This window comes from Aptenodytes forsteri, unplaced genomic scaffold (assembly GCF_000699145.1).
Source record: "Aptenodytes forsteri isolate BGI_AS27 unplaced genomic scaffold, ASM69914v1 Scaffold202, whole genome shotgun sequence".
Classification (NCBI taxonomy): domain Eukaryota; kingdom Metazoa; phylum Chordata; class Aves; order Sphenisciformes; family Spheniscidae; genus Aptenodytes; species Aptenodytes forsteri.
Window position 1 is genome coordinate 166,492 of NW_008793961.1, and position 15,949 is coordinate 182,440.

Here is a 15,949-nt window from a genome sequence, read left to right on the forward strand (position 1 = left end):
TTGCTCACCACCCGCCGACCGATGCCCAGCCAGTCCCCGAGCAGCGGCCCCCCCGGCCAGCTTTCCCCAGTTTCTGTACTGAGCGTGACAGCACGTGGTATGGAATGTCCCTTTGGCCAGTTTGTCTGTGCCCCCTCCCAGCTTCTTGTGCACCCCCAGCCTTCTCAGTCGGTAGAGCGTGGGAAGCTGAAAAGCCCTTGACTAGTGTAAGCACTGCTCAGCAACAACTAAAACATGGGTGCGTTATCAACTTTGTTCTCCTCCTAAATCCAAACCACAGCACTGGACCAGCTACTAGGAAGGAAATTAACTGCCTAAACGAGGACAGCAGTATGTATCTCCTGACAGCAATCAGTGTGGAGCGATGTCTCCCTGTCCTCTTCCCAATCTGGTACTGATGCCACCACCACAACCACTTGTCAGGCATCGTGTGTGGGGTGCTCTGGGCTTTGCCTGGCCTTTTCATTTGCTTAACTTCTATTTGCTGTAATTTTTACCTAATGTCTGTCTGTGGCAACATATTCAGAGGTGCAGACCTTCTGAGTTCCCTCATATTCTCCACCCTGCCACTGCTGTCAAACTCAATCCTATTCATCAAAACCCCAGTGTTGCTCGCCAAGGTGTTCCCCAGGGAGGCTGTACATAGCGCGTCTCCTCACCAGCCTCTTCTTCATCTTTGCTGTTCCTTTAACCGTCAAGCAGGTTTTGGAAGGCTTATTCATTGAACATGATGAACTTATCCTAAGTAAGTTCATCGTCCCTGCTGGCGGCTGCAAAAAGCAGCATCAACCCATTAATTTACTTCCAGGTGGGGAGCTACTGGCAGCACAGGTTCCAGGGCTTGGTGAAAGCTGCTCTCCACTGAGTGTTCGAAGAGAAAACGGTGTGCAAGGAGGGTATCTGCCTGCCCGGAGAGGCGGCTGTGGAGATGGCTGTTTGAATCCCTGCTGTCGAGGGGAGGGAGGCTGGGGCTGCTCCCGTGGGGCAGAGCAGAGGGGCAAGTGGCTGGGCTGGTGACGTGCCTCCTCTGCGTGGGGCTGTGGTGGGACAGCCACCGAGGAGGCATCCTCAGGTCTCCTTGTGGCTGGAGCCCCTCCTCACTCCTGGTATGAGGTGACACTGTGCAAGTGGCACAGACCAGGTAGAGCAGAGGAGGAGGCGCGACCCTGGATGTTGGCCAGGTCTGGAGGGTATCTGCATGCCAACTTCTCCCTGGCTTTGACTTGAGGCCAAGCCTGGAGGGCTCCCATGCAACGTGGCAGCCCATGGGAGGCTGCTCCCAGCAGAGATGGGTTTTGTTGTAGCAACCTCAGGCTCATACAGAGACATCCAATGGTGCAAACGCCATGTGCTGGTGGGAGTGGGGAGTGCTCAGGCAGGGGAACGCGGCGGGTCATCAGGGGCTGAAGATGCTGAGCCCCGCAGGCAGCCCGCGGGGAAAGAGGGCCCCCGTGCCCTGGACCCAACCTAATAAACTCCTCCTCCTTTGGTCAGTGAATGAATCTTTGTGGTCTTTCGGGGAATCTAAATCTGCTTTTTGGAAGCTAGGTCTAAATAAGAGAAAGAAGGGAAAACGTTTTGATCAGAACATTCAAAGAAATAACAGGGGGTCATAGCCTTTCTTTTTTGTTTTTCTTTTTACAGGGCAGCACTTTCACTGAAGCCATTTCATGTTGGTTAACAAGGTTTGGAGAGAGAGTTGAGTTTTTCTCACACACATTGGGATGTGGTAGCTCCAAGCTGGGACCTGGATAGGGACAGATATTACCAGGAAAGTACAGACCTGGGCATAGGAAAGTTCCTACTTCCTTTTGCTTCTTAAAGGATGGGAGAGAAAGGGGAGAAATGGGGAGAGAAACACCAGTGAGGAAATCTTTGTAATGAATCCTTCCCTCTGACAGAGACGGGTTTGAGGTATGGGGATTGATGTATTATGGCAGACCCTCAGAACATGACGGAAGTCCTCAGTTCTCTTTAAAACTGGTGGAGAAATGTGTCCCTAGTTCCCCGTTGCACAGGAGATCCCTTACCACTTACCATCACGGGCAAAACAGACTTGACTTGGGGAAAACTAATTTATTGGCAATTAAAAAAGATTTGGGTAGTGAGAGACCTTCCCCCCCTGCCCCAGCTCAGCTTCACTCCTTCCCTCCACACTTCTCTACCCCCCAAGCAGCACAGGGATGCTTGGGGGCCATTATAGTCCGTACATACAAGTTTCTCCCTGCCACTCCTTCCCTCTCCCACTTTTCTGCTGCTCCAGTGTGGGGAACGTATCAGTTCCTGTCAGGTAATACCCATCTGCTCCGGCGCAGGGTCCTCCATGGCTGCAGCGCGGCACCCACGCCCCCTTCCCCTTCCCTGCCCTCGCTGTTCTCCCCGCTGTTTCTCACTCTTTTTCCCTCCCCCTCTGCCTCTCCGGTGTTTTCTGCCCGTTCTCAAACACGTTTTCACAGCGGCGCCACACGCTCCCCTGAAGGGCTCAGCTGCGGCCGCCGTGGAGCTGGCTGGAACCGGCTGGAACCGGCTGGAACCGGTTGGAACTGGCTGTGCCCAGCACAGGGCAGCCCCTCAGCTCTCCTCACAGAGGACCCTGCAGCCTGCGCTGCCAGCAGCTTGCCACAGACACCCACCCACAGACACCCACCCACACCCACACCCCCACCCACACACCCACCTAAAATTTTTTGTGCTTAGCAGACTTTGGGCGTTCCCCGCTCTGATCCCTCTCCCGTGGGACACACACAGGGTCTGCGATCTCCGGTGCCACCTCGTCCCGCAGCCTGCATTCGCCTGGAAACTCTGTCAGGAGACACTGGAGGAGACGAGACACTGAATTTGAGACACTTCTGAGGTACGGGTCTGGAAGGACCAGTTTCTTGAGCTGATTTTCACACATTGTAATTGATATATTGTTGTTAATTCTTTCACTCCTCCATTCTTACCCTTCCCCACCACCTTTGCCTAAGGTCAGCCAGATCCCTGTTCCCCCTCTGTTCATGGCCAAGAACCCAGTCAGGCTGTGTCTGTGTTGTTAGGTACCATTCCCATTTTTCTATTTGCGCTGATTTCCATCCTCCCATTCCTCTTTTCTTTGTCATCTTTGAAAGGATGAGGTTTCCAACCTCGCCCCCCCCCCCCCGCCCCCGCTTTGCTGAGTGCCAGTTTGCACTTCTGTGCATCTTCTTCCTCTTTGGAAGTGCAATCGGCCTCTTCTCATCCTGTTTCAAAACTGTGAAATCAACAGTGCTACGAAGTTAGGTGCAACAGTAGTTGCCCATCAGCCCTGAGGGGAATTGGCATTTTGGCATCAATAATTGCCCTCTTTTGTGTTGAGTGTTGTCTGTGTTGAGTCCACCAACCCAAGAGCCTGTTGTCTAATGTGTGGAGCAATGTGTTTTAACAGTGAAGATACATGGAAGTTCATCTTCATGTCAGATTTCCTGATTTTTTTATTTTCGCGCCTGATTTTTCTCCCATCTTCCCCTCCTCATTAGCATCTACAACATACACAGAGCAATATCAGCTAGGAGAGATCTACATTCTTATCACTACCTTCGTGCCTGATGTTCTCCTCAGGGCATGTATCAAACCCATCAAATTTTTAGCTGGTCAACACATGTTGCACCCATAGGTTTTCTTTCTGCAAACAGCAGCAGCAATTTTTTTTTTGATCTACTACCCTATAAGGAATAGCCCAAGAGGGTGAAGGGTTTTGCTGGGCTATGGAGAGCCTCTGAAGAATAAAACAAAGATGGAAGGTAGGAGACAGCTCCTGTAGAGCGTTGGTGGAGGAGTCACCTCACTGAATGGTATCATCAGGTTGAGCTCAGAGGAACTGTTCTCAGAATGTATTTAACCTGAAATTTGCTAAGTTTAGTTAGTTCGATATAATGAAAAATCACCTCTCCCTACCATGACTGCTTCACTTCTGTCCTTAGCTCATCTTCTTGACAAAGGTACGTTTTCTGTTTGGATACCATAAAATTTTCTGCCTTGTTTTCTAAGCCTTCCAAATTCCTGTCCAGTTCATTGCCAGGGGAGATGTAGTGGCACTTTACTAACCTGAATAGAAAAAGCAGAATAATAGTATTTGTAGTTTGAAGTCTGGAGTAATTTTGACATCTTAAATAGTATTAGCATTTTAATTCTAGTCTCAGATGACATCCATTCTCTTAGGGAAAAAACAAGGTGAATGGCATATTGAGGATTAAGTCTGACACAGCCGATGCCATGTGAAGTGTCCAAGAGCCCATGCAACAGCCTTGGCTCAGCTCTTTCCTTGGCTGAATTTGTTGAGTTAACCCCACTCGAATTTCTACGACCAGTCATCTTCGCTGCAGGGATGTGTCACACTATTTGAGATGTACTCACTCAGGGAGCATCCCCAGTTACCTGAGCTGGGATGAAGGAGGGAGAAAAGGCCCCTTTGTTGCTATGCAAGTGAGTTTTGAAGGTGCATGAAAGGAGTAAAAATGAGGATAAGTGAATTCTGTCATAAAGGTACCTTCAGGAAAGAGAACGTCCTTGACCAGCACTAATCCTGTCTGCGTTCTCCAACACCTTATGACTCCCCCTGTGATCCCCCAGAAGATGTTCTAGATTTCTGCTGGTGGGGGCTTTGTGGGACACCCACAGGGATTTGAACCAGATGCCAGGAGAGAGGGTCTGAAAAGTCTGGTCTGCGCCAGCAGCCAGGTAACACCATTTGCTGCCAAGCCTTGCAGAGGCTCCTCTACTAGGCAGGACTGTGCAGTGCCTGTCTTCCTCAGCTGCTTCTGAAGCTCTTCTGCACCACAATCTTCCCCAGAAGCTCATCCCTTCATTCATTTTTCCCCCCGCAAAAATCTACCCCACGTCTCTGTGTCCCTCCCTTTTTTTAAGAGAAGGCTTTCAGTTTGTGGCCGGGGTGGTTTTGGCAGGCTCCTTTGGGTGAGCCCCTAGGGACAATATCCAGGCAGATACCTGGGGAGGAGCACATGAGCGGAGGAGCGTAGCTCCCACGTAGATCTCTGGGCCTCCAACACATTGTGGGCATGCTTGCTTCCATGTTTCTTTTTGAATGACTGACTTCTGTCTTTTTTTTTTTAAAGAATAAACGTTGGGGGGTGAAGGGAGATCGCTTTTATGCATTATTGCCAAAAATAATTGGTTTTGAAATTAGTTTTGAGAAGGCATTTTTGACAATATATGAGCTACGCAATGGCTTTAGAAGTGAGAAAGTTGATGCAAAAGGAGCTGAAATGTCGGCTCTAGAATAACAGCTGAGAGAAAAAAGCAAACAAAGACCAGGCAGAGCCATTTTAAAATGCTGTTTATTAAACTTGGCACCCAAAGAGAGTGACAGTAAGCGAAGTAAGCTAGCTACAACATGTCTTGATATAGCCCTAAATTAGACTTATATATTAACTTTTGCCCACCCCCAGGATCTAGGGCCCAATGATTCAAAGGAATCTTTATGTTCTTCCTCTCTTTTTCCTTCTCTCTCAATTTCAAAAAGTGATTGGGCAAAAAAAGGGAGAAATTTAAGAGGACATAGTTATTGTGTCACGGGTTTCCCGTTCATCTTTGTCATCTGCTGAATCTTCAAAGGCCCTCTGGAATGCCAGCCTGAGGGTGAACTTGATTCTTCGATCCCTGTAGCTCCCCACAAGGAAGTAAATGATGGGGCTGAGACTGCTATTCACGCAGGACAGCACAAAGCCGATCTCTGGGGAGTAGAGAAATTTGTAGCCCAAGAAGTCAAAGAGGATCAGGACGCTCAAGGGCACAGCGAAAATGAGGAAGAAGAGGACGGTGAGCATGATGACAGTGAAGAGCCTGCCTGTTCGGAGGTGTTGGGAGCTGCACTTGACTCTAAGGAAGAGGGTCAGGCTGAAGAGCAGCATGAGGGGCGTGCAGAAGAGGAAGTCCAAGGCTCCGATGGTGATGAGCAGGAGCCGGCAGCTCCTGGCAGAGGGGCGAACGGTACACAAAACATACCCAAGCGTGTTCAGCAGCAGGGAGAGACCCCAGAGCAGGCCGGAGATGATGGCAGACAAGTGCTTTGGGCGGTGGCTTCGGCACCAGATTGGACAAAGGACAGACAGGCACCTCTCAATGCTGATGGCCGTCAGGAGATACAAGCCGGTCCCGTACATGAAAAGATCCAGGAAGAGGAATATCCCAAACTGCACCCCGACGTTGAACTGCATCAGGTACTGAACCGTCTCGATGGCGATGCAGAGGAGATACCCGAAGTCGGCAGCGGCCAGGTTCAGGATGTAGACAGTGAAGTGGTTTCTCCGGATGCGGAAGCCAAGGTACCATAGGACCATGCCGTTTCCCACCATCCCACAGGCAGCGCTGATGAGGCAGAAGCTCTCCATGAACTTGAGGACAGCATATGATGGCTCTGTCTTTCCCGCAGCCCCACTCTGATTAGTCCCATGAGCCTGGCTTACGTTGCTTTGGGGAAAGAGTGTTATGAGCTCCTCCATCATGATGAAATACCCCAAATGAAACACATCTCTCCTTTCTGTTTCTCTTGGAATCAGAGAAGAGACAGAGTGACTGACACATTGCTTTTATTCTTACAGCTTTGTGGCTTGGGACAGATAGCTTTCAAGGGGCATGCATGGTTACTATCTATGTAGGTAACAGCTAGCAAGATGCAAAATGTTGAGGAGAGGGCAAAATCATGCAGGAATTCGGAGAGGTGGGGATTGGCGAAGTGTGGCATCCATGCAGAAGAAGAAAGAATGAGACCGTTCAACAGAGTAAAGAAAAAGAAGCAGAAGAAAACATTGCTACAGACAGAGCAGTAGGAGATGGGGAGGGTGTGACTACATAGTGGCTGTGTGTGCATGTATGCCTGTGAGAGAGGACCGGAAAATGGCACAGCAGAGACAAAAAACACTGCAAAATGTGTGGACGGTGAGGCATTTCTGAACCTGGTCCTCAAATGCTTACCTTCTGCCCTGTGCAGCTGAATTGAGCTCTTAGAGAAGCTGGAATCTGGCAGCAGCTCTAGGGTGTCTTTCTCTTGGTTTCTAATTTATCCCATTGGATCTTCTGGGAAACACTTTCTGTGGAAAAGACGGGGAAGATGTTTCAGTCTGCAGATTCGGTTTGTGTCTTCTGAGATGTAATGAAGCAGGTGCTGTCAGGAAGGAGCATTTTCACTGTGCAGAGGGGGAGGATGGGATGAAGTCAGCAGCAGATGAGAATGGGTTTCTTTCGTGTTGTGAGGCAATTTCACATTTCTGTTCCACTTCTCTGGTTGCTCCTACAGTAGGCGGGGAGAAAATTACCTGCCGGTGATTCTGTTGCCGGCGATGCTCTGGGATGTTGCTTGCATCTGTGAAAGGCTCTTTGTGCCTTTGTACAGGGGCCAAATGCTGTTACGCTAGAGATGTATAAATGAGAGGTTAGTAGAGATTGTGGGAAGTTCTCAGAGGAATGGTATTCTATTTCATTTTGTCTTTCTTGGAAAATCAGACTTGGTTTAGATTGGATTAGTCTGAGGGACAGTATCCCTTTTCCCAATGTTTCCCTCAAAATTCACTTCCTGTGCAATGCCTTATCCCAAATCCTGCCAAGACCCCAAGAAGAAAAGTGGCTTGTCCAATGTGCCTGGAGTGATGGAGACAGATCAGACAATGAGGCCTTCATCCCCTGAGTGCTAGGCATCAGTAATCCTTTCTGGACATGATCAGCCCTCACTTTTCACCCTGGAGTGCTTCCGAGCCTTTCTTTCACAGCATGTGTAAAAAGGTGCCTATTTCTTTCTCCTGCTGATAGGTGGAGCCTCTCCAAACTGCACAGGGCTCTTACAGCTCTTTAATGACTCATTGCTCACCTCCGACCCTGGAGAAATAAAGCATTTTAAAAGGTTGAGCTGAAAGGGACTTTAGAAGGATAGTAAACACAGCAATTTATTCATAGCAATTAACAGAAATACAGCAGTCAGGAAATAAACTTGCTGTGTGTCGCTTATAAAATGGACAGGAAGAAAGGACTTTTAACAATGTGGCTGTGCAAGTTTTGAAATGGGCAGGTGTTGGCCCCAGGGGGACAAATGTCCCTCAGTCTTCAGGTGTCACACTGTGAAGAAGCAAGGGTCTTTCTCCGCCTCTGCAGTCAGGAGTTGCCTTTGAGCAGACCTGATCCAAATTTTGTGGTGGTGTGATTACCTGACTTGGTCACCTCTCTCAGTTCAAATTAAACAGAGCTTAGGATCGGACTAAGTCCTTTACAGCTTCTTGCCTATGGACACTTGCTTTGACGTGCTGTCTTTTTCTGGCCTGGGTAGGAATGGGTCACTATGTTTTTGACAGTTAAGCTTTTAAAGCATACAACCTGTAGGGCCTAAAGTGGGGTTTCTATATCGTATCTCGGGTCTCACCAGCAAGGCCTGCCAAAGCCTGCTTGCACTGTTGTGCCTCCTCTGCTCTTCTTTATGCCTGATCCCAAGTTGCTCTGTGGGTTGTAAGACACCACTTGGCTATGAGCTGGTGCAACACCTAAATAGCGCAAAAGATAGCTGTCCAGAGGTGCTTGCCCTTCCTTCTGCCCCCAGCTAGCTGACCCTGACTCTCCTCTTTCAAAGAGGACGCAGCCTTCTCTTACTAGCTGCTGCCCCTTCCTTCCTGTGGCATGAAGCCACATCTCCATGAAAGGTGCAAAAGAAGGAATTTGGCAGCTGATGCTGGGGAGGGCTGCAAGGGGAAGGCTGCTCCTTTGAGGTGTGTGTGAGGTAGGCTGGGGTGAGGGAGAGAAGTGGGCTGGGTGTTGCAGAAGCTCTTGGAATGGAGAATGGGGTCGCTGCTTAAAGGTGAGGGTGGCGTTAACTACTGGGGGACAAAGGCTTGGGAAAGGGAACCAAATCAAGGCACCGGAGAGTCTTTCACTCTCCTGCGTGTGGTGAAAACTGGACTGTTCTGAAGCGTCCACATGCCCATACACATCCCTTCCTCTAGGCCTTAACTGCACCGCAGAAATACCAACAGTAATGTGTGTGCCTTCTGCTGAAATCAATGAGAAAATAAAGATTATTTCAGACTCTGGTGTCTATGGACTCCTCAGAGGAGTGGGGTTAGGTTTGCTGTCCTTGGGGAACAGGTGACACCATCCCTCGCAGGCACCACATGCCGCTGGCACATGGACCACGTTGAGGAGCATACTCAACACTTCTGGCCTGGGCTGCCTGTTTCCTTTCAGCTGTCCCCAGTGAAGCAGAAATGTGGGCTTTTTTCAGGGTGCTGGTGGCCCCTGAGGAATGTACCCTTCTCATGCGTGACCTCTGGTCTTCTGGATGTCCTGGCATCCTTCCAGAGAGATACCGAGCAATTCAGAGGACAAACTTAGTTCAGATGCTGAGGACATTCTCCCTGGCAAGCTGGGCTGACTATCCTGGTGTTAGTTCAGGGTGGAAAAGCCTGCAAATGATCCCCACCTCCTTGCAGATCCTATCGCTGACTTCTTTTGGACCACAGGAGATAACACTGCAAATACCTGGCAGATGCCACCCCTGAGAATGCTTGTCTTTTACCATGGATGATTGAGGGTGTCTACGATGGTGGTTTATATGCAGGCATCACCTTTGAAATGTCCAAGCTTGGCTGTAAAGTCTTCACATTAATGTGATGTGTAAAATGTGTTCACATTAAATGCCGCATGTCTTCATGACGGGTATGTTTAAGGACAAACTGTCAGGATGGAAAGTTTTTCACAGTTTATATTCTGTATGTTTTTTGTCACGATGGCTTCTTCTGAGCACAGAAATGTTTTTAAATACAATTGGTTTTCCTTTTAAAAAAAAGGCTTTTGACATTTTTAATAATAACAGAAATGTTTCGGTTCTCCCAATGATAAAATCATTACAGATATTAAAAGGGAAACATTTTTAACATGTTTTCTGATAAATGGATGCTCCTTCTCCTCAGCAGTAGAAGTTAGAAGAAAAAAAACCTTACTGAAAATAATTGATGACATAGACCTAATCTGAATCAACTATAGGTACATTGCAGAACAATAGCATTAAAAATTAAAGAATAGTAGAAATGGAGCTCAAATTTCAGCTTTCAGGAACTGTAAACAGGAAGAAAAAAGCAACTACAGACATTAGGGTGAACCGCTTTTTTTTAAGTGGTGTTTTTCAAAATTAATAAAAAGACAAATGAACAGAAAAAGGATAATAGACAATAGAAGAATGCAGCTTCTCTTTAGGAAAATATTTGCAGATGAAGGCATGAAGAGGAAATCTGTAAGGTTTCTCAAAGAAAATTACCGTGTTGCCTTCTTCTATCAATTTAGGTTAAAAGAGCAAATGTTATGTAGTCTGATAGTACAACACTTCAAATAATCACATCTTGCATCTCAAGGGATTGGGTCTAGAGAATAATTCGTTGCAAATTGTGGTATCTATTTACCTTTCTTCTGTCTCCTATTTTTTCCCTATCCTTGAATTTATTTCTGTTGGTAGAGGAGATGTTAGAAGCCACGGGTTCTTACCTGTCCTTCTTAAAGGAAGAAATAACAACCCAATGCATGCTGTACTTAGATGCAGATACTCTGTCCTGGGCTGGAGGAAGCTAAAACAATATGCAACTGCAGCCCTGTATTGCTTTGAAATACAAAAAAAGGGAGCGTGCAACTCAGTGCATAAAGTTGTAAGGCAAGTTGGTAGGGGTTGGAGCCCTTTTCTGCTACATCACAACTCTATGGTATGGAAACCTCCCCAGTTAATAGAAGAAAGGGACTTCTAGGGCATGAATCATTTCACTATTTGAAATGCTCATAGTAGGAAGCAAAGAATCGTGCACTCTGTGAGCCGCAAAAGGTTGCATGCGTTGCTGAGATACAGGTATTTAAAATTAAGTGAGCTAGATAGACTCTCCTTCCAGGAATTTCATGGCTGATTTCAACAGGAGGAGGATTGGTTCCCATCTCATCTTCAGAGACCTGAGTAAAAAGTGACTGAGAATTTATGAATTTGATATTGTTGTGGTCTGAAAGACAGAGATTTATTGAGTGAGCTGCAAATTCTGAGTGGGATCCCTTTGATGAAATGCAGACACCAAGACATTCACCTTATCAAATTGAAATCATTTAATGGCCACTGAAAAGAAATAGGCACTTTCAATGTGGTCCCAATACAGGTCAGATAAATTCTGTGGTCCAGGTGCTTATGTGTTTACACCGATCACAGGTGGAGCTTAAAATAACTAGCTAAAGGGTAGAGATCTACAATGAATATACTGAAGGTTAGGTGAGACAAACCTTCCCTAATACCTCAGAGTTCTTCAATTCTGTAAACTATCGGCCCTCAGCTCCAGACCAGTGTTACTGTGTTAGGCACAGCAGGGTATTAGGAGGACATAGTTATTGTGTCACGGGTTTCCCGTTCATCTTTGTCATCTGCTGAATCTTCAAAGGCCCTCTGGAATGCCAGCCTGAGGGTGAACTTGATTCTCCGATCCCTGTAGCTCCCCACAAGGAAGTAAATGATGGGGTTGAGACTGCTATTCACGCAGGACAGCACAAAGCCGATCTCTGGGGAGTAGAGAAATTTGTAGCCCAAGAAGTCAAAGAGGATCAGGACGCTCAAGGGCACAGCGAAAATGAGGAAGAAGAGGACGGTGAGCATGATGACAGTGAAGAGCCTGCCTGTTCGGAGGTGTTGGGAGCTGCACTTGACTCTAAGGAAGAGGGTCAGGCTGAAGAGCAGCATGAGGGGCGTGCAGAAGAGGAAGTCCAAGGCTCCGATGGTGATGAGCAGGAGCCGGCAGCTCCTGGCAGAGGGGCGAACGGTACACAAAACATACCCGAGCGTGTTCAGCAGCAGGGAGAGACCCCAGAGCAGGCCGGAGATGATGGCAGACAAGTGCTTTGGGCGGTGGCTTCGGCACCAGATTGGACAAAGGACAGACAGGCACCTCTCAATGCTGATGGCCGTCAGGAGATACAAGCCGGTCCCGTACATGAAAAGATCCAGGAAGAGGAATATCCCAAACTGCACCCCGACGTTGAACTGCATCAGGTACTGAACCGTCTCGATGGCGATGCAGAGGAGATACCCGAAGTCGGCAGCGGCCAGGTTCAGGATGTAGACAGTGAAGTGGTTTCTCCGGATGCGGAAGCCAAGGTACCATAGGACCATGCCGTTTCCCACCATCCCACAGGCAGCGCTGATGAGGCAGAAGCTCTCCACATGAACTTGGACAGCATATGATGGCTCTGTCTTTCCTGCAGCCCCACTTTGATTAGTCCCATGAGCCTGGCTGGTTGCAGTTGGAAGGAAGATTGATGTAGTTGAAGTAATCATAATGAGTGATTTCAGACAGACCTGTAAGCAGAGAGGAGAGAGGTGGTAACTCCGGTGTGACTTTCCCTCGTGGTGACCTGGTGGTGTTTCTTGATTTGTTCCAGCTCTTTGTAGCCAGAGCTTGATTTAGGGAGGGATTGCTGTGTTTGCACTTAGAGCACAGAGCGTTGTTCCAAGCATTGTATATAAGGCCAAATTCTATACGACATATAGGAAAAATTACATTGCACTGTATTTCTCCCTTTTTAAAATTTAGGGTCCTTTTTGCAGTCAGTATTGGGAAACAAATATCTTAAAAAAGCAATAATAGCTCAGATTAATCATGTCTGAAAAGTTTCTCTTGTCTGAATAAAAAGAGAACCCAGTGTTAACAACTCTGGTATAATTGTCTTTGCTTCATGTGGCTAGGATTAGGTGAGACAAATCTTGTGACAAGTGTGTGAAAGTTCTAGGCAATCAGCATACAAGTTCAATCAGCATGAAAGCTGATCGAGTTTTGTCCTATGCATATGCCCAGAAAACATGGTAGAGAGTACTCAAAATAGCTGGTAGTTTTTTATGTTGATGACCGATTTCTTTTTAATAAAGTGTAGTTTAATGTGTTTGGTTTGTTCCCTTGAGCCCTATGTACAGGCAATAAACAATTTAGTCTGACAGAGTCAGCCCTTAATAACTTCCTTCGCAGAGAGAAACTATAAGAACCACATGTGTGACAAAAAGTCTGACCCTCACAGGACATTGGAATTACGGCTCAAATAATTATTTCACCCCATTCCCTGAGGCAGTTCACCCTACTTCTTCCCCCACGATACTGGGATCTGAATGAGAATCTTGGGGGTGGGGGAAAAAATAAAGTCGAAAAATTGATTTCACACCTTTTTTTTTGTCTGACGAGGTCAAACAGTGTGACTCTTTTCCTCTCTCCCCGCCAGCTATTAATGTTGACATGTGAAGGTAGAGAAGGGTCTTGAAAGATAGCAGGAGATAGTTAAAAAGAAGAGAGGAACAAATCAAAACGGGGAGAGCTAGGAAGATGTGAATCATTGAACAGTCTAACCAGCATGAATAGTCTGTTCTCTCTTTGTAAAATGCTGCAGTATACATGGAGACAGACTTCCATAAACAAGCGAAATGTGACAGATTGAATCAATATTGTTTCATCTCAGCACCCCAGACACACTGTCTTCAGTGCTGCATGGATAGAGGCAAGATAAATGCATGACACAGGTAATTTCCTTGGCCAGCTGATGGCCTGGAGCAGTGGAGACAGTCTTGCTGCATTAGTCTGTGGAAGGCACGTACGCCAGCAGTGCTTGGTTGGGAATCCAGCTGGGACCGTTAAACCTGGCTTTCGCCATTAAAAATGCAAACATCTCCTTTAACATTGCCTTTAGAGCTGCCGTTTGAATTAATGGAGGTTTATGAGCACCTCCAACAGTAATGTATTTTATCCTAAGATAGCTGTCTTAGGTAGGTGTGCAGTCACCTGCCTGTCTTTGCTGACTGCAGATACATTGCAGAGTGCCAGCTTCAGCGAGAGGATTAGTGTGTGGACAGCTGAAGTTAGCTGAGGTGAATTCCACCCTTAACTTCACCAAGGCTTGCAGGATGTGAAACCTTTAGGGTTGACTGAAACGAGGGAACTTCTGGCACTGCTCCATACTCTTACATAGGAAGCTGGATGATTCTATCCTCAGCTGTTACGGGACCTTGAGTGCTTCTAACATTAAGACTTTAGAGACCAGTGGTCTCTAAAGGAAGAATTTTAGTACATACTGAAAGGACTACAGAAAAGAAAAACCATCATCTCCTTCAGAATGCAAAGAATCTCTGTTGTAACAGTCTCACAACAGGAACATCTCTGAGTTCAAACTCACCTTCTCTTTCCTTATCTGAGGAGAGCAGCATACTGCCTGACCAACATAACTAGCAAGGCTACCTCTTCCCTGAACATCTGTAGCATGCAAAGTGAAAAGATACAGCCTTATGACTTTGTTCACTTCCTCACTACCTGCTTTTGAGGTGGCAGCAAATTACCAGACCTTGACACAGTAGAAAGCAGCTGAAGCAGCCTCTGATTCTGTGAACCAAGTCTGCTGTGAGGAGAAAGGAAGACCCAGTGGTTAAGTGGTTTCCTAGCCTTTAGAAGACCCAATGCAGCACTATGCTCTGCCACAAGCTACCTGTGTAACCTCAAGCAAATTTCCAATTGATTTGAAGAGGACATGAACATTTGAGTGTCACTTAAGCTCTGTCTAAGCCCATTCCAGCCTTCTGACCAGGTGCCCATTTTAGGAAAGCGGCTATTCTACCTCCCTGCTGCAGTCACGTCCAGAAGGCAATTGACCCCATCCTCCAGAAGTGCGTCTCTCTCCACTGGGCATTCAGGGAATGCCAGGTGATTAGCTGTCTGACTTAAGCTTATCAAGCATATTTCCTAATGTTAAATGGCACGGCCCTGTGCCATTGGTCATACATGCATAAAGACTGCCAGGTACAGATATGGCTGTAATGGACGCCCTGTGGATAAATGACAAAACAAAATATTTTGCCTTCCACTGTAATCGAAGTGAAGGAATCCTTCTCTGACTTCTGTAGACTGTGGAAAAGAATACTGAAAAAGTCACTCACAGTTCTCATATATTTATTGTATGACCTTGGAAAGACTGGTTTCTTGTTGTCTCCAAGACACATTCATGTCTCCAAGACATATTCAAGATGTGAGTCTACTTCCTTAATGAAACTAATTAATGAAAGCTTGCGTCAAACAGCAGCAGACTGAGTCTAGGTGGTCTTTTTCTCTCTTGAGATTAAACATCCGTCCTATGGTTTGCATGCTAAGTACCATGTAGTTCTTGTGGCAGATGTCAGTCTGAACAGCCTTGACACCACAAAGACATTTTAGACTATGGACACAAAGTTATGATGTCGTATTTTCTTGGCTAATCTTAAGTGATCACTTAAGACCCAAACTCCTAATGCTAGGTCTCTGAATAATGGCATCTTATATTAGAGAGGTGTATCTAGAGCAATTCAATAGCACTTGTTAATGGAAAAGGGTTGCCAGAATGAAGCTCTCCTTATCTTGAAAATGACCAAGACAATTGCTTTCCTATAGCCAATTTCTAACCAGCAGCAGAAGAAAATGTTTGATCTCCTTTCCTCCATTTTTTTTCCTCCTCCCTTCCCCTCACCATCTCTCCAAAAGCATGACAGAAAGCATTAGACAGAGTGCAATGGCAAAGATACCGCCTAGGAATTTCTCACCTTTTTGTGGGTTCCTTGGAATTTCAGTGACTGATTTGCAGCAGCTGCCTGGTATGGATCTGCTGGGTAAAATTGTCACCTGAATTCTGTGACATACGGTCCAGATAAAATCCTTGTGTCATACTGTAGTGCTGGGCTAGTTAGAGACTATTTAAAAAGCCATGGTCTTTTTAACGTGACATCCGACAGCCAGCCAATCACTGTCTTGGGGAAATATCTAGTTTGTTGTGTGTGGTCACTTAGATTTGAACCACTTCCCCCTTCCCTCTTTGTACAGAACCTGTCACTGTCATGGCTGTGGAAATGTTTTTTTACTACTTCTCCCTTCTTCAGCCAGTCTCACAATACAAAGAAAGCAAGAACTGTCTGTACAAA

The 15,949-nt window shown here is 46.7% G+C and overlaps 2 protein-coding genes and 1 pseudogene across 2 annotated transcripts; 1 reads left to right on the forward strand and 2 right to left on the reverse strand.

The window, feature by feature from the left end:
- Positions 1-332: 332 nt before the first annotated feature.
- LOC109279705 lies at positions 333-865 on the forward strand (annotated as a pseudogene).
- Positions 866-5,525: 4,660 nt separating this feature from the next.
- LOC103906590 (proto-oncogene Mas) lies at positions 5,526-6,479 on the reverse strand. The gene has a single exon (XM_009288567.1). The coding sequence runs from the start codon at positions 6,477-6,479 to the stop codon at positions 5,526-5,528; it is 954 nt and encodes a 317-aa protein (XP_009286842.1).
- A 4,871-nt stretch (positions 6,480-11,350) lies between these two features.
- On the reverse strand, positions 11,351-12,307 carry LOC103905172 (proto-oncogene Mas). The gene has a single exon (XM_009286791.1). The coding sequence runs from the start codon at positions 12,305-12,307 to the stop codon at positions 11,351-11,353; it is 957 nt and encodes a 318-aa protein (XP_009285066.1).
- Between the last annotated feature and the right edge of the window lie 3,642 nt (positions 12,308-15,949).

What these genes read in the sequence shown, in the direction of transcription:
- LOC103906590 (XM_009288567.1), bottom strand. Translation starts at nt 6,479, where the DNA reads ATGGAGGAGCTCATAACACTCTTTCCCCAAAGCAACGTAAGCCAGGCT.
- LOC103905172 (XM_009286791.1), bottom strand. Translation starts at nt 12,307, where the DNA reads ATGATTACTTCAACTACATCAATCTTCCTTCCAACTGCAACCAGCCAG.